The sequence below is a fragment of the Pogona vitticeps genome, chromosome 1, assembly GCF_051106095.1.
Source record: "Pogona vitticeps strain Pit_001003342236 chromosome 1, PviZW2.1, whole genome shotgun sequence".
In the NCBI taxonomy this organism is placed as follows: Eukaryota; Metazoa; Chordata; class Lepidosauria; order Squamata; family Agamidae; genus Pogona; species Pogona vitticeps.
The window spans coordinates 153,692,525-153,715,350 of record NC_135783.1 but is presented as its reverse complement, the minus strand read 5'-3'; the positions used below and the strand labels follow the sequence as shown (position 1 = coordinate 153,715,350).

The following is a 22,826-nucleotide window of genomic DNA, read 5'->3' as shown; positions in this document are numbered from 1 at the left end:
ACGGCGCAGATAAACGACCACAATGCTGCTTTTTCTCGGTGGTGTATTTACAAATAATTTACAGTATTTACAGGACATACATACAGCTTTGTATCATCAACAGCATCAGCATACAGTGTTCAAACCGACAGAGTGACACGCAGAAATTGAGTAATAGAGGAGAGAGTGAACAGTGTTCTCTGACTACTTTTATACATAAGTCCAGCCTGGTCTGTCCAATCATAAAGTGGTGATCTCATCTACTCAGGTGTGTTCATCAAGTATTGCAGTGCAGTTGCATCAGCCAGGTCTAGAGGAAGTGATGTCATCTGTCTTGTTCTGTGCACACACACACACATATATATCAATTTTCAGGCAATGAAAAATATACCTTAACACTCCCCCTATTTTGAATTGCATGAATCCGTTACTTATTAAACATTACACATTCCCATTGCATCTATGCACATTTCATGTTTCTGAGCACATAATGGTTTTGTTAAAATGTCTGCCACATTCTCTTCAGTGCTACAATACTGTAACTCAATTAACTTTTCTCTAATAGCTTCCCTCACATTATGATATTTTATATCAACATGCTTACTTCTGCTCTTTATTCTATCAGAATTAGCCATGTGTATGCATGTTGTATTATCCTCCATTACCTTTATCGTGTCATCAGTTTTGCATTGCAGATCTTTTATTAATTGTTTATACCACATCAATTCTGAACATAATTCAGACAAAGCTGCAAATTCTGCCTCTGAAGTTGAGGTAGCCACGGACCCTTGTTTCCTTGACTTCCAACCAATTATGCTGTTTCCAAGTCTGACGACAAACCCAGTCATTGATTTCCTGTCAGTTTCATCGTTGGCCCAATCGCTATCTACATAGGCTGACAACTTTAAACTCTTTGATGCCTTCAATATTAAGTGGTAATTACACGTTCCCTTTAAATATCTAAATATTCTTTTCACACCTTGCCAGTGTTTTTCTTTTGGATTTGCCACATATCTACTAAGGATGTTTACTGACGCTGCAATGTCGGGACGCGTCCAATTGGCCAAGTACATTAAACTGCCAATTGCAGAGTGGTATAACTCTTGGTCCTCAAATTCTTTGCTTATTTCATCTTCTTTCTGAAAATCTACTACCATAGGGGTATTTACACATTTGCACTCTTCCATGTTATACTTTTCTAGCATTTGTTTTATTTTTAGTTCTTGGCTTAACTCAAACCCCTTTTCTGTTTTCTTTATTTGTACGCCTAGGTAATTTTGTATGGGGCCCAGACTTTTAAATTCAAATTTCTTTTTTAATTGTCTTTCAAATAGCTCTACTTGACTGTGGTCTTTGGTTATGAAACATAGGTCATCTACATAAGCAAGCAGTACATTCAACTCATTACCTACTTTCTTGGTGTACATGCAAGGATCCGCCAGACTGTTTTTGTAACCTAAATTTACCAATACATGATGTAAACAGTCATTCCAGTTTCTGGCGGATTGTTTGAGGCCATAAATGGATTTATTTAATCTGTATACTAATTCTGGTTTGTCACCTTGGAAACCTGGTGCTTTCGCCATGTACAATTCTTCTTTTAAATCTGCATTCAAGTAAGCAGTAGTAATATCGTAATGGTGAATCACATAATTTTTGGCGGCAGCAAATGTGAGTGCAGCTCTTAGTGTTTCAGACCTAACTGCTGGCGAAAATACCTGGTCATAATGTTCAAATCTTTTCTGTGTGAAACCTTGTGCCACTAACCTTGCTTTATATCTGAAATTTCCATCATTTTGTAACTTCCTTTTAAACACCCACTTACATCCTATTACCTTGTTTTTTGCTGGCAGTTTGGTCTCAGAGAATACATTGTGTTTCTTCATGGACTTCATTTCCTCATCCATGGCCTCCATCCATTTCTTCTTTTCTAAATCAGGTAGCTTTAAGACATCTTTATAATTTTTAGGCTCAACATACACATTACATACTGTAACGCCACCCAAACCATATCTTTGTGGTGGAACCCCTTTGTTAGCCCTCTGAGACCTTCTGGGACTATGTGTCTGATTCTCTGACTGCCTACTTGTGTGAGCTTCATGTTCTTCATCTTCTTTTCCTTCATCATCTGTAGCAGGCCCTTCTTCTTCTGCAGTAGCTTCTTTTTCTTCATCGACATCTGCCTCGTTATCTGTGGCATCTTCATCATAGGGTTCCTCATCTCGCATCTGTGTTCCTGCCTTTCTAATTTGGTTTCTTCTTGAGTGCAGAGGAATGTATAATTGTGAATTGGCATGTACTTGGTCCCAGTTCTCACCCTCATTGAAACTAGCAGACCTTGATATGATCACGCCCCTGTTGCCATCAAAAAACCTGTAAGCTTTGCTGTTTGGTTCATAACCCACAAAAATTAATTTTCTCGTTTTACTTTTACCTTTTCTTCGTAGCTGTCTTGGTATGTGCACAAAAGCCGTGCACCCAAACACGCGTAAGTACTTCATACATGGCTTCTTACCGTATAATAGAAAGTATGGCGTTTCATCTATGGCAGAAGAATAGATTCTGTTAACAATAAAATTACTTGTGAGTATTGCTTCACTCCAAAGCCCATGTGGCAGTTTAGCATCTGCAAGCATTGAGTCTTTCATCTCCTGCAATACTCTGTTCCTTCTTTCTGCAACCCCATTTTGAAAGGGACTATAAGGGCTTGTCAACCTGTGTCTAATGCCTAGACTCTCCAACCACCTCTGAAACCTGTGGTTTGTAAACTCTGTGCCCCTGTCTGTTTGTAGCTGAGCTACCTTGAGGCCAAATTTTCTCTCTGTTGCAACCAACCATTTTCTGAATGTGTCAAAAACTTCTGTCTTAGACTTTAACGTATAACAAAAAGAATATCTCGAAAAATCATCAGTAATTACCATACAAAATCTCGCTCCCCCTAGCGATGGTGGGAATGGTCCCATTAAATCAGTATGCACTAATTCAAAAGGTCTAGTAGTAATTCTATCAGTTTTCTTTCCTTTTGGAGCTATACATGTTTTACTTGCTTTGCAAACTGCACAGTCCAGGTAATTATGACATTTCTTCAAACTTACATCCCTGGCTAAGTGCTCCATCTTTTGTATTGTTCTAAAATTTGCATGACCCAACCTCCTATGCAACAAGTGTATGCAATTATCATGTTGTGGTCTGTTCACTTGCAATGTGTTTGCACCTTCATGTGCCTGGCTCTGTAAGAAATACAATTTATTTTCTTGCCTCACTTTTGCAATTAAAGTGCCCTCTTTCTTTATCACACACTCCTGTTTTTCAAAACTTACAGCAAACTTCTGATCTACCAAAGACGCAATAGAAATAATGTTAAATTCTAAACCTGGAGTGTAATAGACTTCCCTTATCTCAGTTTTCAATGCAGAGACGTACACAGTTCCTTTGCCTTTGACCGCCACCTGCTGGCCGTTCGCCATCGTCACATGCCGTAGATCAGATTTACCTATAAAAGAAAACATTTCTAAAGAATTAGACAAATTTTCTGCAGCTCCAGAATCTAACAGCCATCTAATCATCTCTGTTTTGTTGCTGCTTCTTGTGTCATTCGTTACTGAAGAGATTTGTCCCACGTTGTCTCTTCTTTGAAATCTCCTGGAGCCCTTTTTTCTGTAGACTCTATGGTCCGGAGGACTTCCGGTCACATCTCTATGATTTGGAGGACTTCCTGTTGTACCTCTATGGTTTGGAGGACTTCTTGTTGCATCACAGTCTTTCCGGAGATGATTGGTGGAACCGCACAAGAAGCAAGCTTTTGTCATCAGGACTCGCCCCTTTTGTTCTTCCGCGGCACGTCTGCTGGCTTCCGGATATCCATCCCGTCCAGCCTCCACGTGGCTTTGGCGTTTATTCATTTTTCTTTCCTGTAAATGCTGTTCCTCCTGCAAAATTCTACTCGAAACATATTCCAAAGTTAGCTGAGCATCTGTTAACGATTCCAAGCTTGTTATCAGCATAGAATAAGAGTCATTTAACGAGCTAAGAAGTATATAAACCTGCTGCTCTTGGGGAAATACAACGTTCATGAGTTGAAGCTGATTGAACATGTCTTTCATATTTTTTAAGTGCTCCGATGCACTCTGCCCCGGCTGCATTCTGCACTGGAACAATTTTCTGGTAAGTGCTATTTTTGTTCCAGTTGTTTCTCGCTGATAAATCCCTTTTAGTCTATTCCAGACCTCCCGGGCTGTTGTTAGTCCCTGTATATGAACTAAAATGGTATCTTCAAGGGACAACACTAAAGTTGCTAGAGCTTTCTCACTCTGCTCCAATTCCTCATCATCGGGCTGCGCTGGGGGGTTAATAATGTAGCGCCATAATGACTCTTTTCTTAGCAGCATCTCGGATTTTACTGCCCACGTTTTATAGTTCTGCTCATTTAGCCTGTTTATAGCCAGAGCACCAACTCCTGAGCTGTATGTTGCCATTGTCCTGTCTCTCTGAAGCCTTTCTGTTCTCTGTACCTTCCCCACAGACGAACTAGCTTCTGTCTCGCTGTCACTGCTCTCCTCCTCCTTTTTCATTTATTTATTCTTCCCACGTTGCACAACGTTTACTCACCACCTTTTATCTTGCGCAGCGGGAGCGTGCTGGGCCCATAACCTCTGTAGACGGGAACGTGTGTGGTTCGGGTGCGTCTTTATCTCTTCTTTGCAGAGTACAGCAGAGTACGGCGCAGATAAACGACCACAATGCTGCTTTTTCTCGGTGGTGTATTTACAAATAATTTACAGTATTTACAGGACATACATACAGCTTTGTATCATCAACAGCATCAGCATACAGTGTTCAAACCGACAGAGTGACACGCAGAAATTGAGTAATAGAGGAGAGAGTGAACAGTGTTCTCTGACTACTTTTATACATAAGTCCAGCCTGGTCTGTCCAATCATAAAGTGGTGATCTCATCTACTCAGGTGTGTTCATCAAGTATTGCAGTGCAGTTGCATCAGCCAGGTCTAGAGGAAGTGATGTCATCTGTCTTGTTCTGTGCACACACACACACATATATATCAATTTTCAGGCAATGAAAAATATACCTTAACACATATTATAAAGGGGAGAGACAAAGGAAAAGCAATTATGGAAACTAATTTAGTGATCAGGGAAGCTTTTTGTTTGAGTGGGAGATTTAAAAAAAAACCAGAACCCATTAGCTCCAGTAACTTGTATTTTGAATCAGTTATTAACTATGATCTCAGATCCCTAACAACTCATAATAGGCCACCAATGCATCTTTATTTCCTCATTTTCTTTTTGCCCCTCACTCACTCATATGCAATATGAAACTGAGAGTTCAGCAGAAGGGGAACACAGCCAGGACTCCGACCGTCTGTCTCTGATAAGCAGGTAGGTATGGAGGCATACACTGGATGGCTCTGAGCCTGTAGTGGGACAGTGATCACTCTCTGGGGTATGCAATTTGCCCTGTATACTCAATTTCATTCCCTCTAAGGTAAACCTTAAGAGGCTTTCCTGAGAAACCACAAATGACCAGTTATTTCCAGTTTTTAAAAAAACTTCTAAAGCCTAAACAGATCTTCAGATGTACTGTGTGCAAGACCAACATTTTTATTTTGTTTCTCGTGATACAACTGGCATTTTGGGGGCTAAGCTCATCTTTCATTTTGAGTGGGTGGGTGGGTGCGAGGAAGGTCCTGGAGAGGCTGAGTGGCCTATATGTCACATCAAGGTCCATGAGGGACCCAGCGTAGCCTACAGGTCTCACTTTATCCATTCTTGATCCATATGACACAGTTCAAACAGTATGCTAACACTAACTGCCAGGGCTACTCCACCATATGGACTGTTGGGATTTGTAGATCAGTGAAGAATTACTCTGCAAATTAAGAGGAATGTTTTAGATGATTCTAACCCCCCCCCAAAAAAAACCCCAAGGGTGGGTGACACTTTTATTAAAGCACAAAAATATCAGAGAAGCTAGCCTTTGACTCCTACAGAAATCTTCATTAGGCATAGTAATGTCTAAGTGCCTCTGGAAACTACAAATCCCAGGATGTATACTGTATATGCATTTCTTTTTGGTCATTCTCCTCCATATTCAATTACTGTATATATTTTTCTCATTTCATTCTCCTTAAGTACAGTAAGTGATATGATTCGTTACAGCAGTCTTCCGGAGAATGCCTCGGAAGAGGCAGGGGATGCTCATCGCAACCCCCTCCCCGCCCCTCCGCAAAGCACACGGTTTTCCTCGCAACTTTTTATTTAAAAATCAAGCAAACCGAGCGTGGGTTCCCCGTCGGTGCAACCCAACGCAGGTCAACTTGGAAGTAATTCCGGCTGTGTTTCAGGGTGTTTTGTTGTTGTTCAGTCGTGACCCCATGGACCACAGCACGCCAGGCTCTGTCTGTGTAAGCCCGTCAGGGTGTTTTACATTAATTGATCATTTTATTTTATCGCATTGAATTTTAATTGTTGTAAGCCGCCCAGAGACCTTTGGGTAGAGTGGGCGGCATATAAATTAAATAAATAAATAAATAAATAAATAAATAATTCAATGCAGAATTTCAACCTAAATATAAATTTTTCGATATCTGCTCTTTTGTTTTTCTTCAAACTTTACCGCCAGTCCTCCGACGATGCCCCCTTCAAGTACAAGCCACCCCCACCCTCTCCCCTCCGCCATTCCCGAGAGAGGAAGCGCCTCAACCCTCGTTCCCCCCCCCCGAAGAAATGCTTATTATGTCAAAGCAGTCAAAATTAAGAACTGCCACTGTCGCCGCCGCAGCCTATTAGTATTTTCCAAGTCGTTGAGGGAGCCCTGCGTTACTTCCGCCAGTCTCAGCTCCGCACATGCGGGAGACGTTCTCATAAGAACCGGAAGTGATGGTGGCGCGGGAGGTGGGGGGGCCCGACTGCGTTTTTCACCTCTTTATAGTTCCTTTCTCACTGGGGCGCCCCGCGGACGACAGCCATGTGGAGGCGCGCGCCCGCGCCGTGAATGGCGCAAGCGTGCTAACGCACCACCTGATCAGAGCCGGCGGGTGAGTGAGTGAGCGCGCGCAGGGGCGCGCGAGTAGCCCCCGGCCGCTGCTGAGGAGGACTGAAATGAATAAATAAAAACGAAAAACGCCCTCGTGTTTGCTTTCTCCCCCGCCTCGCTGCGTGAGCGTCCGGCTGCTGTGACGTCACGCCCCGAAGGCGAGGGGCGCGTTTGTGACGCCACGAGAAGGCGACTTTGTCACATTGGTCACCCCGGCGCTGTCCCTTTGGCCGGGCGGCAGCGAGAGATTGCTTGAGGCTCCGACCCGGCTGGCTGTGTGGGTGGAGCCTGGCGGGTCGGGTCGGGTCAAGGCAGGGGACTCTGCCTGGCTAGTCAGGGAGAAGTGCCTGGCTATGAGGGAAGAAGCTGGGTGGGAAAGGCGGGGAACCTGGTGGCATACCAAAAAGAGCGTTGCTTTAACTGGCTTCCCTCTGGCTCCACTCCCAGAGGAAGCCAAACCCCCGGTGAGGCCTCGGGTCGCCCCTTGATGTCTGGCAGTGGGGCGTAGTTGGGTCCCAAACCCCAGTCCACGGACTGGGGATTCTCTCGCCCCAGTTGTTGCTGCTTTCCTTAGGGATGGGCACGTGGGCCCTTCCTCGTCTCACTCAAAGCCCTCTCCCTTTCCCTGTGATGGTTGGTATTTTTTCTTTTCTCCACGTGCCTGAGATACCTTTATTTTATTACCTTTTTAAGATGGTGGTGACTAATATGGGGGGGGGGGGTATCCAATATCTTAGTCAGAGCTCTTTGATCAGAATTCTGCTTCACCTCCAAGTCTGACTTTTAAGAGGATTTACTGATCTGCATAATTATCTTGTTTGTTGTTGTGTTGCCCTAACTTAGTTGTTGGAAACTGACCACCTTTATTTGGTCTGTAGCGCAGAATTTTCTGTCAAGTAAAATTGCATGCAGTTTTAGCCTTAATTGGGCAGGTAATATTGCCACAGTAAGATAAAATAAGTTGTAGGTGATGTGCTGCTGCACTTCAGTTGTGATTGGGTTGCTCCAAATTCTCCAAGCTTGAAGATCTTAACAACAACAACAACAAAAATCTGTTGATCATTGGGTGTATCTAGATTGTCAACAAAACTAGCAGTTGAAAGGCATTTTGCAACAATTTGTTTTTTCTTAACTGATTTTATATGATAAGGGGGAAAAGTGCTGGGAAAACAAAGAAAGTTACAGATTATTACCATGGTGTTTTGTAAATGTCTGTGTTTTTGGAAATGTATCCACAGTAAAGTACTGTTACTGCAGTAGAAGTGAAAATAAAAAAGGACCTGCAAATAATTGTTGTATTATATCTACAGTCCCTGTTTAAGCTTCCAGCCTACTTTAAACAGCACCTTGCCAGGCCTTTTGTGAGATACATATTTCTGCAGCAGGAAGAGAAAAAGGAGTCTTTAAAAAATAATGACTTCATTTTATTTTCAAGCTAATTGATGTTCAGGCACCAGTGATATTAGAGAGAATAAGGATGCTTCAGCTGTGCATTCATACATTTCATAACAACTGTTGTAAGATATTCCTTGGGCTTTTTGGTGGAGAATTTTGAAAAATGAGCTGTTCTCTATTGCTTCTTAAAAATTTTAGCTCATTAAAGGCAGCAAAACGCCAGTTATATATTTTATGGGGGGTGCCCTACACTTGAAAGTTATGTGTATCTTCCTCCTGGTATTTTTGGTATTGTGAAAATAATGCTGCATCACAGTACTGTCATTAATAAATGATTTATTATAACATCTGAGTAGAGCAGTTATGCTGGTATTTTAATGAAATTATGTCTGAAATGTCACTTAGATTTTAGAAAAAAATAGTATATCCATTTGATTTTGCTTTCAGGAGGAGTCTTCTGAATTTTCTCTTGAATGGGGGCATGCTCCCTCCCACAGAAGATGGTCACCTTGAAGTATGATCATGGAAAAGGGAGTAAGCACAGGAGAAGTTCTTCCCTCCAAATCTTCTCATTCTACAGCAGTAAGAGTGATGGTGAAAGAACATGAAACAGAGCAAGCTCAGAAAGTGAGACAAGTAGGATTTGTACTTGTACATGCAGGTACAGATACAACATCTTTATTGAAAGGAGGTGGGATGGACCTTAGTAAATTAGTATATGATGCTCTGTGGGTGAGACATGAGATGTGGAATATATGTTAGTAAAGATGGATGAGCAAAGAATTGTGCATTTTATATGCAGTCCCTGTCCAGGCCTCCAGCCAATCAGGAACAGTAGCTTGTGCACAATTTGTGATATATAAAATGTTTAAAACAACATTGAGGTATATTTTCTCAGTAAAGTTGCAGTGGGCTGTGGATTTGAATTGTAACCTCCTTCATTGTTGATTGGAATAAACTCTACTGTAAATAAGATAATTGGAATGAAATGAGTTTATTCCAATCAACAATGAAGGAGGTTACAATTCAAATCCACAGCCTGCTGCAACTTTACTGAGAAAATATACCTTGACATTCTATTTACAGTAGAAAGGTATCTTTCAGCAAAAGATACCTGATTTTTCAGGCGAATATCCTTTTTCCCTGCTTTGAAAACTAATTTGAAAAATAAATTACTGCCTTTATCTTTATGTTGGTTTGATTGACTGTAATCTTAAGAATCAAGATATACTAAGTAAAATGTAAGCGACAAACCCCACTTCTGTCAAGACCCACATTCCCTTTAGGATATATAACGGAAGGGCCATTTGTGCATTTATAGGCATACAGTACTAAAGTCAAAAATAGTATTGCTTTTCTTTTTCCTGCTTTTTCTTACCTATTTCTTTTTCGTCTTTCTCCCTGCCTTGCAGGATTTGGGGGAGTGTCAGATTGTTCTTTCTAGAAGGCTTTTAAAAGTGTATGTAAAATGAGAGCCATAGGTTGCTCATCCTTGGATTTAGGCTTTGGCTAAGGTCTTCTTGGCATAAATGCAAGCTCAGTAAGCATGTTCAGCAAATTTTGGAGGTTGTTTTCATGTTCAATTAACTTCACTAAATCTAAGCATGTAGATTATTCAGGGCTAAGTTTTGTTTCATGATCTGCTTTAGGTTTTAGATCTAACTAGTTCTGATTTGATAGTTTCTTGATTTTTAATTAGGACTTTTGCCAGAAAGTTAACCATAGAGTCTACTTTAGTTGAAACTACCAACTGGATGTAGGTTCATACAGTTATGAAAATCCATTTGGCAATTTCAGTGCCATGAAAAGATAGTTTTTAATTGCTGCTTAGTGCTGATAATTGGAGTGTTCATGACTTACAGTTAGATTGAACTACAGTGGTGCCCCGCTAGACGATTACCCCGCTTGATGATGAATCTGCTTAATGTTGAAGTTTTTGTGATTGCAAAACGATGTTTAGATGGGGGAATTTCGCTTAACGTTGATCGGTTCCCTGCTTTGGGAACCGATTTTTCGCTTTACGACGATGAGCAAACAGCTGATCATTGGGTTTCAAAATGGCCACCGGCTGTAGAAATGGCTCCCCGCTGTGTTAGGGACATATTCCTCGCATTACAGGCACCAGAAAATGGCCACTGTATGGCGGCTCTTCGCTGAACGAGCAGGTATTTCGCCCATTGGAACGCATTGAACAGTTTTCAATGCGTTTCAATGGGTTTTAAAATTTCGCTTGACGACGATTTCGCTCTACAGCGATTTCGCTGGAACAAATTAACGTCGTCAAGAGAGGCACCACTGTATGTAATATGTTGCATGATTAGTAAAGAATGTATGTACACATAAGTGAAATTCCACCATTTTATAGAGCGTGTATTTTTCCCCCTAAAGAATAACACAGTGTGGAACACAAAAACAAATTTCAAATTCTACCTATGTTTTTCTTTTTTCTCTTTCTCCTCCTATGTAACAAAAATGAGCTCTTTGGGCAACTGGATAAAGAAAATAGATTAAAATTAAAATCCGGGAAGCGGAGATGGGATGAAACCACTTTCTTTGTTTAAAAAATATCTGATACAGATATCTGTCAGCTCTTTGATAGCTGCTTATCTGCAGTCATCGAAGAAGAAGAATATAGTGTGGACCCATGCCCCCCAAAAAGGACAGGGATGGTTTTCATAAAAGTTCTTTTCCTTCTTTTACAGTCAATGCTGCGTCAAGCCCCTTTTGTTTACTATATTTTTGTATCCCACCTTTCTCCAAAGGTGATTTGCAGAAAAGAGAAATAGGTACAAATATTGTAATATTCAAAAAGTAGTGAAACATATAATTATACTAAAGAAAAGACTGATAGCTGGAAGAAAATTAAAAACAAAGTTAAATCAAAGACTTTGCTGAAAAGAGTAGCATACCTCATTAAAATTGAGTGTGTATTGAGCAATATATAGAATTATTCCCATGCATATTCCTCCAGTGTAGAATTGTACCATATGCATCTTACACTAATGGTAGCAGTCAGTGCACATGGTGCTCCCACATTGATAAGCCAGTGAAGGGGATAGATTTTTTTAAAAAATGGAATGCAGTTGACTTGTATTTGGAGGAGAAATATTAATTGTATTAATTTTGTAAAAAGCTTGCTCTGTGTGCTTGACCAGCTTTCACCCCCATCTCAATCTGCCTGATATTAGGTGCAGGGTATCATTCTGAATCGAAAGCCAAAGAATACAAGCATGTGTGCAAAAGAGCCTGTCGGAAGGTAAGAGTTTATCTTTTAGCTGAAAATGTTTCAGATTTATTTGCAGCCCTCAGAAATTCTTAAAGTAAGCCTATTTGGTGTCTTTTTTTGTGGGCGGGGGAAGAGATGGTTTTTCTACTTTAAGAAGTGTTAAATATTTGATGATTTGAGACCTAGTTTTTAAAGGAAGTACAAATGTTGATATTCATAGCTGGATGAATATAAAATAGGAACAATCACTGTGTTCCTTGTGTAAAATGCAGAAACTTGTCATTGGTATGGCAACAGATCTGAACACATTTAAATTAAATTCTAAAATTTGATATTGGTGGCCATGTAAATCAGGAGATTGTTTCAGCAAAACTGGCAGAGAGCCATGTGGCAGGTTAAAGACTAACAGGTTTTAGTTAATTGTAGCCCAGCTATTCAAATGCACAGAACATTAGACAGATATTTATAGGCACATGAGGAGGTTGGGAATGTAAAATGTAGTACCAATACATAAGGTTCAGCATTGTGATGGTTAAGACATCCTACCTACTTGTGTGTAGATCTGTCTGCTGAGGCTATACAGTGGTGCCTCGCATAACGAGTGCACCGTTTAATGATGAATCCGCATAGCAATCTATTTTTTTTAGATCGCTAATGCGATCGCATTGCGATGTTTTAATGGGCAAAACATCGCATTGCGATGATCGGTAAGCGTTTTGCTTACCGATCTTTGCATTGCGATGTTCCTAAAACAGCTGATCGGCGGTTCCAAAATGGCCACTGGGTGCCCAAAATGGCCGCCGCAACCATTTTCGCGCGGTTTCCTCACTTACCGAGGGCGCAAAAATGGCGGCGCTATGGAGGAACTTCGCTGAACAATGAGTTTGGGCCTCATAGGAACGCATTAAACAAAGTTTAATGCGTTCCTATGGGTTTTTCCGTTCCGTTTAGCAATATTTCCACATAGCGACGATTAATCCGGAACGGATTAACGTCGCTATGCGGAGCACCACTGTATTTCATAAATCTGAAGAAGGTGGCTGCAGTCTATGAAAGCTTATGCCAAATGAAACTTATTGTTAAGCTCATGTTACTGTAAGTTTTGATGACATGTACTGAACAAATTTCTCGGGAAGCATTTTTATACCTGTTGAATAACTTGCTATGCCACTTGGTTCAGTTTGGTGGCATTCTAGAAAATGATTATGTTAAGTCTTTTAATCTAATTTCTTCAATACTTAGAAATGCATTGATATTTCTATTGTTTATTTTTCCATTTCTTATAAATATGGATAAATTGAATGTTTCCATAGTATTTATTTATATAGCTGTGCTTAAGCTGTAATCCTACATACTGTTACCCAGAGGTAAGTCCTGCTGAACCCTGGGTAGACTTACACTTAATTATATACACATAGGATTGCATGGTTAATCAAGTTCTTCCATATGTTTGAGCTAAATAGGAGCTTAGCTAGACTTCTTTTGTCTTGATGTTAGAGCTTCAGCTTATCAGTTGTCAAATCCCATTTTTGATGTGTTTATGATGCCTTGTTGCTGGTGTCTTTTTATATGCACAAGGCCTGTTGTTTTTAACAGGGCAATCTCTGGTTTGTATAATGGAAAGCCAGAGATTGTTAGAGCAGTCTTGGTGCATTGGTCCTCAATTGCTAATAGGATTCTGGCTATTATGTAATCTGTTTTAAATTTCTCATCAGCCCATATCTCAATGGTTAGGACGGGAGTAGGGATGTCCTAGGTCTCCCAGTGTTGCCGGATTCCAGTTCCAAGCGGCATAGCCTGTTAGGAAAAATGATGAGAATAGTCCAACAGCATCTGGAGGGCCGCAGGAGTCCGGTCCAAGATTAGAGCCCGCTTTAATCTAGCTGTAACAATGCTTCCTTAAACTGAGTAAACTTCGTACTTTGCTTCTGGTTTGATCTTTTATGAAGCTCTTAGAGAAAGGAGGTCAAGGCAGTTGTTAAGAACAGTGGTATAGAATGTTCCCACTGCCAGCTTCCATCTTGTGAGGCACCTCAGTTTTAGCTTCTTTGCTTGGAATTTCCCTCAGCTGCCTGTTCAAAGCATAGCACAAGCAAATGTTGAAACCATGGCCAAGCCATATAATACTTTTTCTGCTGGTTTGTGATGATAGGTTGGTTTTGTGTGTTTACTGAGGAAATGTATTTTGGGAACAGAAGTATACTTTCTTTAAAATATCCCTACTGTAGTGTGGTGTAGTGAATAGAGTGACAGACTGGGACTCAGGAAGCCTGAGTTCAAATTGCTGTTCAGCCATGGAAACTCACTGGGGGTGTGGAACGGGTAGACCTCTTACTTAAATATTTCACTTTAGAAGCCCTATTAGGGTTGCTATATGCCAGTTCTGACTTGCCAGTACATAACAACTTAATCAATGAGAAAATAATTTTCTACTTTGCTTCCTTTTTGATGTAATGAAGTGAAAATATTTTCAATTGTCTCTCTGTGTATGGTAATTTAGGTTCCTTTTTGTCTCTTGAGTTGTTTTATTATGTAAAGTATTAGATTGTGCCCATTTGTTAGATTATAAATAGTGAAATAGATTCACAGTTTCTTTATCAGTTTCTTAGTGTAGTCCCTACATATTTCTAGAAAGATCTTTGAATGCTATCTTGATTTAAGGATCAAGTTACTCATTGGACTTTATTGCATGGAAGATTTCTCTGTGTTGTTCTGCTCTAAAGTTGGAACTGACTTATAGCAACCCTAACAGGGCTTTCAAGGTAAGTGAGATACTGAAGAAGTGGTTTTACTAGTTCCAACCCCCCCCCATGAGTTTCCATGGCCAAGTTGGGATTTGAACCTCCACAGTACAAGTGAGTCACTATCCACTGCGCAGAAGATTTAGTATGCAAAAATTAAGAGACAAAACCTTATACCTAAACATTCTATCTTCTAGGCGATTGAAAAGCTACAGGCTGGGGCTCTTGTAACAGATGCAGTGACTGCAGCGCTAGTTGAACTAGAGGTACTTAACATTTATTCAGGCATTTATTCATTTTATTGTAGTTTGTTGACCACATTTTTCTTTTCCTATATTAAATGAATCTGCTGAGAAATATGCTGGGAATCTTTTACTATGTAAAAGGACATAGTTTAATAAAACTCCAGGGCTCTGTGTATTCTTTCCACTTTTTAGTGTTCCATATTTGTGCAGGCTTACTCCTTCCCCTGCAGGATTAGTCCATTATACTAGAGTCTTTCAGCTTTTTAATTTTCCTCTTTGGCAAGATATATGCCTTAATCCTAATTGGGGAGCCAGTGTTACTAGTGGTCTTGAGTGTGGTTTTTGGAAAGCCATACATTTATTTTAATGAGCTTGAGGGACCACAGTATAGCAAAACACAGTACTGACCTCTAAGGCAACACTTGCAAAAATTAACTGCTCTTGTTACTTTAGAAAAAGGTATAATGTTCAAGAAAGAGAAAAGGTGATATTAACAATGCAGTAGAATGTTGTTCCCATTCTTAGTCCCTTTCAAGTCATTCAGCAATACCTATAAATAACAGGAGTAAAACTGCTAGTATCAAATTGCTTAGTGTATTGCAATTGAAAGTGAAAATGAAGTATCCTTGTAGTATTTTGTCATTTAACTCTACAGGAATTGTAAGTATTTCTCACATTCTTAAATAAATATTGTGTTCGATATTAAATATAGAACATTTCATAGTTGGTCATTAACAAATTCTCATTAAGTGGTTGGCTGGAACGTGTATGAAAATAATATTGTGCATGAGGTAGACAGTTTTTAAATAGACTAGTGAGTGCCAGACACAGATTCCTTTCTGAGTCAGCCTTGCTTGCTGTTCTTTTCCTTGGCCCATCCTTACATCCTTGACCCCTCATGTCTAGGGAATTTAGCCTATTTCCTTATTTCTTCTGCTGTGTCTATTCACATATAGCTCATTTCCTTGTCTTTGTCTGTGGGGCAGAAGCAGCTACTGTTGATGACACAATCAGGTTGATTTTTGTACAGTATGGCATGCCTGTTGATTAGAAGACATAGAGAAGTAGGATTGCCCCACAATTATTTCCCTCAGTGATTCTGTTAAATTGGCCCCTTTTTAGTGAGGTAGGTCCTTTATGCGTCGTAGAGTGAAGTGTGAGGGCTGTAATCTCTTGAAATGTGCACCGTGGTCCAATTTATTGTTTCCCTAGTTTGAACTTTCAAGCAATTTAATATGGGAAAAGGTACAAGAAGAGGATTGGTTGTAGATCGCTAATTTCACCACTCTGTGCTTAATTATGTCTCTGGAACTCTCATGCAGTTCCTATGTGGCTCATTCCTATGTGGTAAGTTCCCAGAAGACTGCCTCTAGCTTTCGTGTACCTCTCAGGTTTTCTCAGTTTTCTTTTTGTTCTTGTGCAGTTCATACCTTCAGTGAAAAAGTCTTTTATTCTGTTCACTGCACTGTTCACTTACAGTAAAGTCATAGTAAACCCAGAGTGTAGTCTGAAGATATGTGGTGAGACAGTCTTGCTGAAATTCAGCTAAGAAGCTCTGAGTTTGGTTGATGGTTCGATGGGATATCAGTAGGGAGTTCTGTTTACTCTGTCTTCAGTTCCACCTCTGAAGGAAGATGGGATAGAATGAAAGATGATAAAAGTGATATAATAAACACTTCTGTTTTTCAGTCTGATTTAAAGAGGAAACGGAGGTAGTTGCTTAAGAAGCATACGAGACTGAAATCCTGTTGCTTAGTATAGTAAGTTGTAACTAGAGTAGCTTCTCTTAATCAATGGTGATTTGGTGACTTATCTCTCCCTTAAGTTCCATTGATTTAGAATACCTACTTAAGCTGAGATTTACTGCATTAAGCAACAGAATTTCAGCCATAGAATCATAGTCCAAAGGGTGTGTGTGTGGGGGGGGGGACATGGCCAAAATGAGGAGTTAAAAAGGGTGGGGTAGGATGAGGGATACCAAGTCCAATCTGAAGAGCCACATGTTTTTCATATCTTAATTAGGTATTGAGTTCTCTAAGCACTTAAGTATATAGTCTTTTTAGGTATAAATATAAATATAGACACGAAGGGGAAACAGCTATAGCACTTTGACATCACATTTTTTAAATCTTGGAGACAGACATTTTTGTTACATTAAAGGCATAGCACCTTTAATATACAACATGTTGCATCTGGCGAAATTGGGCCAATTTCTTTAAAGTACCTGGTGGAGATTTCTCAAACGAGAACAGTGGGAAACAAAAATCTGTTACTGAATCAAATGGATAAGAGAACTGTTAATATAATCAGGATCTGCTTCATATGTATGTCCATTTATTGTGACTGAAGCCGTAATTGGTTTGAAAATCCTTGTGTGATTGATAATCCCATACATTGACACGGCAGAGTAGAAGATTAATATTTTAGATTGCGAAAAGTAACAGATCACAGATATAATTCAAAGTATATTTCAGGCCAGAAAAAAGCATGTTCTGAAAATCTGGAAGGCTGCATAAAAAACTAGATACATAATATCAGGATCTGAAAGAAAAAGCTTTATGGCTGATGAATGGAAAGATTTCTTCTCATTTTGTCTGAAGCTATACTGGTTGACCTCTTTGAAGAATTGTTTCAGGAATAAACTTTCTCTGGGAAGAAGCGAGTCAAGGCCTTTCTCTCAGAGAAGGTATCTGTGACATTTACCACAAAACCCCTGATTGTTTCCCCAAACAAAGGGCTCACGCTATGTCTTCTCACCAGCATATAACAATTGGGACGTTCTCCTTTTTTCTCACTGCCACCAGTGGATTTCCTTTATCCACAATAAATAATGAACTTTAGTCAGACACTTGTCAGGTTGCTGCCAACAGAACTTATTTATTGAATTGTATTAACTTCAATGAGAATCACAGATGTTATATATTCATTGCATATAATCAAATCATTCAAATATCGTATATCTTGCCACATTCACCACTTGCTCTATTTATCTTGACCAGCTTATTTCTGTTATTATTTCTTCTCACTGTCTCCCTGACTATCTCTCTCTGCTTCTTTCTCTCTTCTGCCAAACCTCCTTATATCCGTTGACTCTGCCCCTCCACTCCTCTCATAGGCTCATGCAAATGAGAACCAGACTGTGGGTGACAGGAATGACGTGGGGCAACCATCACTTATCTCCCCCCTTGGAAAAGTTTGTTTCGTGGGGGAAACCTTATAGTTTACCCTTATGAACAGCGACTTTGCAGGGAACAATTCATCCAAACCATTATTACAATAATTCGTTAACTATTAAATCACATACCATATGTTACTCTTTGACACAATATATTTACCTTATACAGTACTTCTACATAAATTCTTTTGGATTTTCTCTCACTGTATTTAGCAGTTCAGACTTATTACTTTAAGCATTTAGAACACTCAATACAATTATAACCATTTGCATTAATTATATTATTACAACTCACATTACTTTTACATTTATACCTTTACTTACTATTTTTTTCCAACAAGACATTGCAGTTTAATTATTTCTCAAAACTAGTGTCCAAACGGAACATTTCTTACAACATTACGCTTTTCCCCATTCATCCGTTAGTCCTCTGGTCTTCGAGACAACGCGTCAGCCACCACGTTCTGGGTTCCCTTCACGTTGTGAATTTCAAAATTGAAGTCCTGCAAGAGTAGGGCCCACCTCATCAGTTTCTTGTTATTGGCCCGAATAGTCCTTAGCCATAAATGTGGGGAATAGTCAGTGCATAGTACAAAATGTCTTCCCCAGATATATGGTCTCAGTTTCTGCAATGCCCAGACTACGGCTAGGCACTCCCACTCAGTCGTAGATAAATGCCTGTCACCTGCCTGTGGTTTCTTGCTGAGGTAGGTTACAGGATGATGGTTTCCGTTGTCGTCAGCTTGGCTCAGCACGGCTCCCACCCTGACGTTAAATGCATCCATGAAGACTATAAACTCGCGCTAGAAATCTGGAGCTCTCAGGACTGGACTGGTAGTAAATGCTGTCTTCAATTTGTTAAAGGCTTCCTCACAGTCAGCCGTCATTGGGTTTTCTCAGCTTGTCGTTTGTGGGTTAGATTAGACAGAGGGGTGGCTATCTTGCTAAAGTTCGGCACAAAGCAACAATAGTAGCCGGCTAACCCTAGAAAAGCTCTTATTTTTTTCTTGGATGTTGGCTTGCGCCAATTGTTAATAGCCTCTATTTTTGATTCAAGGGGTTTGATTATGCCTCCCCCTACTACATGGGCTAAATATTTTAATTCTGAGCTCCCCAGTTGGCGTTTACTTGCTTTAACTGTTAACCTAGCCTCCTGTAGTCTGTGTAGCACTGTTTCAAGGTGGATTTTGTGCTCTTCCCAAGTTTGGCTATAAATCCCGATATCGTCCATGTACGCTACCATGAACTCTCTAAGCCCCTGTAAAGTTTTGTCCATGAGTCTTTGAAAGGTCACTGGAGCATTTCTTAATTAGAAACTCATGACCCGTAATTTGAAAAAGCCTAGGGGGCTACAAATGGGATCTCAGCAATATCATTCTTTCTTCCTCTTTCACATTAAAATCCCAGCATGCACGTTCAAAGGAAATGAGGAAGGATTCTGGGCAATCACCTTTTCTATATTGGGGAAATTTCTTTAGATCTATTTTTGAAAGATTTCCCTCAGCATTGTTGTTATTGTTATTTTGAGATGCCAATTCCAATTGTCTCATTTGTAATTGAAACTAACTTTTTACTTCTTTTAGGTGGCATACTTATGTGTTTTTCTTTAGATAAGAGCTGGTTTATATTGCAGAGAGATAGTCAGGCCTCTTTTTAAAATACAGTGGTGCCTCGCGTTACGATGTTAATTCGTTCCAGTGAAATCGCTGTAGAACGAAAACATCATAAAGCAAAATTTAAAAGCCCATAGAAACGCATTAAAACCTGTTTAATGTGTTCCTATGGGCTTGAAACTCACCGTCCATAGCACGGCCATTTTCGCTGCTCGTGCAGCGAGGAATCCGTCCCATAAAAAAGCGGGGGCCATTTTGTTTACCCGGCGGCCATTTTGAAACAGCCAATCAACTGTTTTAAAATCGTCGTTTTGCGAGAATCGGTTCCCGAAGCAGGGAACCGATCATCGCAAAGCGAAATTTCCCTATAGGAAACATCGCTTTTGCGATCGCAAAAAGATCGTCGTAATGCGGTTTCGTCGTTAAACAGGGCGCCCGTCTTGCGAGGCACCAGTGTACTTTTTCTTTCTAAGATACTATGTAGCTCTTCCTTGGCAGCTAAGGATGGCACCTCACCAGCCATGCTGTTCCTTGGTCTGAGACACCTCTTGCCTCCAGACACCAAACAAATTCTGATTTTTTTCAAGCCTCTGCTTGTTCCTGTCACCTCAGACCTGTTTTTGACCCTGGCTTCCACTTTTTCTCCATAAGTGCTCTCTTAACTCTTGGAGCCTTGGATTCTAAGTCAGCCCACTGGGTCTGTCCAAATCCTGAGGTAACCTTAAACAGATTGTTTTCTTTCAGAGTTGCTCCCTATCTTTAGTCCCCCCAAGATCTGCATTCAGGGGCCCCGCTACTAAGCTTTTCCACAAAAGCTCTAGCAAGTCAACCACTCCTTCATGACAGACCTCTGACTAACAGACACTCTTGACTCAGAAAAATTCTCTTTAAACTTTGGCTTTACTGGAATCTATTCATATCCCGCCGCTGGACACCACTTGTGACGTTTACCACAAAACCCCTGCTTGTTTCCCCAAAGAAAGGGCTCTCGCTATGTCTTCTCACCAGCAGATAAAAATTGGGATGTTCCCCTTTTTTCTTGACTGCCACCAGTGGATTTCCTTTATCCACAATAAATAATAAACTTTAGTCAGACACTTGTCAGGTTGCTGCCAACAGAACTTACTTATTGAATTGTATTAACTTTAATGAGAATCAAAGATGTTATATATTCATTGCATATAATCAAATCATTCATATATCGTATATCTTGCTATATTCACCACTGGCTCTATCTATTTATCCTGACCAGCTTAAGGGAAAAGAGAGCTAGACTGGGAGACTGAGGTATAAAAGCAGGAGGAGAAAAAGAAAGGAAAGTAGGTGAAGGAAGAAGATATTTCTCTAGGAAGGGGTTTCTTAGAAATGGAAGAACTCTGGACAGGAGAGCGTGTTAAAATGAAACTGCCCCTAGAGGAAATAGAAAGGAAACAGCAATATTGCAACGTGAGACCTGAGGGGAGTAAAATAGGAAAAGAGAGCTGAAAAAGCAAAGAAAGGAAGGTTTGGCAGTGCCACTGGGGGAAGCAGAGCCAGTGGAAATGGACAGTATATATCTATTCCAAAAACGAAGATCAGTGGAAGAAGGGGGGCAAACTGGTGGTGATGTTGCATCCAGAAATGCCCAGAGAAGGAGAGTGGGCTTTCACACCTGTTGCGGCACCTTATGTCCCAGTCTGAGGAAGCTCATGAGAAAACCCACAAATTTGGAGTGAACCCCCAATGGTGAACTCTTTCGATGCCCAAGTTAAGGCGCTGTTACGTTGAATGCAGGGAAACTGAGGGACCCGTTGGTCCAACTGAAGTTGTTGTTCATGGTTCTCTGGTGTTTGAAAATTAAATAACAATTTAATGGAGGCCTATCTCCACTTTTTGGGGAACAAAAAGGGGAATGATTTTTTTTCCAAAATTGAACCCACTCACAGGAAGACAGTCCTTTAGAAATTGTTTAAATTGTTTGATGGATGAGAGAAGGAGAAAGGGAAAAAGCTTTTCCAAGCAGTTGTCTGCTCCCCCATGCCCCAATTCTGCTGACTTTGCATATTGCCGATTACACAGGATTCTAGCCAGTCCAGCAAGCATCACTTCAAAGTGTTGTCAATGAGCAGGGCTTTCTCCTGATCTTTTATGAGCTAGCTGACAGTTTGCTTGTGATATGCTGAGTGTTTTTGTTCATTTTCTGTGTGGAAAGATCACACGTTCATTCTGACAGATGATGCAGATTCGCAGAATATTCACCAGTAACTCTTTCTCTGATGCTGCAAAAGCAATAAAGGTACAGAAGGTAGTCTGCTGCAGTTTCCTTTGAGTACCTACTATATATTTTAAGTTGAGGACAATTGATATTGATAGCAGGTGGTTGCAAAATGGGAGCCTGCTCTAAGTATTTTTCCTTCTGTGCAGATAGAAAGTGCGATGGATGTTATAAGCCCTTTGAACTCCATTGTTCTATGATTCTGACCACTTGGCTATCTTCCCCTTTCCTAGTGTGTGCCGTGTTGTCTTACTTGCTCCTTCTGTCCCACTCCATTACTGTCATTCCCTCCTTTGTTGTCATGCTTCCTGAGATTAGCATGCTGGCCTTATAAAACTGTTTTGGACATTAGTTGAGGGGCATTGGGTAACGTAGCAGTTGTCAGCCCAGATGGGTGTCTGCCATATTGTGGGGTTTTACAATTAGTAGGTCCTGAAAAGCATGTCTTTTGAAGGCTGCTGTTACTGTGTTAACTTCTATCTTCTGTCTGTTTTCTGACAATTTTCAGAAAATGGTGTAGATTATCGTACAAGGAAATCATTATATTACATTTTGTTACTTATTCTAAATATATTTAATAAAGTGGTACCTACTGACACTCTTGAGTTGGGAGAGAGATTCTATGTAATTGGGTACTGAATTCAAAGTGATGGTTCTAACGTATAAAGGTCTAAATAGCTTGGGCTCAAGCTATCTCATGGACTGTATCTCCCTTTGTGAACCTGCTCAAATGTTAAGATCATCAGGAGAGGTCCACCATCTTCATAGGTACATTTGGTGGGTGCAAAGGAGGGCCTCTCTGTTGCTGCTCCCAGACTTTGGAACTCTCTCCCACAGGAGGCTAGACTGGCCTCATCTTTGCTGTCCTTCTGCAAGCAGATGAAGACCTTTCTCTTCAGGCCAGCTTTCCCTGAGTGCCTGGGTGGGGTTTTTAAATACATTTTGGTGCCTTTCTACTTAGAATGTGTGTTTGGTCTTGCTTATGTTTTTTATGGTATTGGTTTGATCCTATTTAATATTTGTATACTCACTGTTTTTAGCTTTAATATTGTCCTTCAATGATTTAAGCCACCTTGTGTCCTTTTAAGGAGAAAGGCAGGGTATGTATGTATGTATGGATGGGCAGACGGATGGATGTATAAAC

The 22,826-nt window shown here is 40.4% G+C and overlaps 1 protein-coding gene across 7 annotated transcripts in view; it reads left to right on the top strand.

The window, feature by feature from the left end:
- The first annotated feature begins 6,899 nt into the window (after positions 1-6,899).
- The window catches only part of TASP1 (taspase 1), a 98,117-nt gene continuing 82,190 nt past the window's right edge, over positions 6,900-22,826 (top strand). For 5 of the 7 annotated variants that reach the window (XR_013543409.1, XM_073003376.2, XM_020801259.3 and 2 more), the window contains exons 1-4: positions 7,254-7,666; positions 8,876-9,089; positions 11,617-11,684; positions 14,593-14,661. Coding sequence is in view for 6 of the 7 variants with exons in the window: in XM_073003376.2 (XP_072859477.1) it covers positions 8,945-9,089; positions 11,617-11,684; positions 14,593-14,661 (282 nt within the window). In the remaining variant the exon portion in view is untranslated. Of the gene's footprint in view, positions 7,035-7,253; positions 7,667-8,875; positions 9,090-11,616; positions 11,685-14,592; positions 14,662-22,826 lie in introns of those variants that run through there. The other 2 variants (XM_020801256.3, XM_020801258.3) reach the window with 2 other exon arrangements.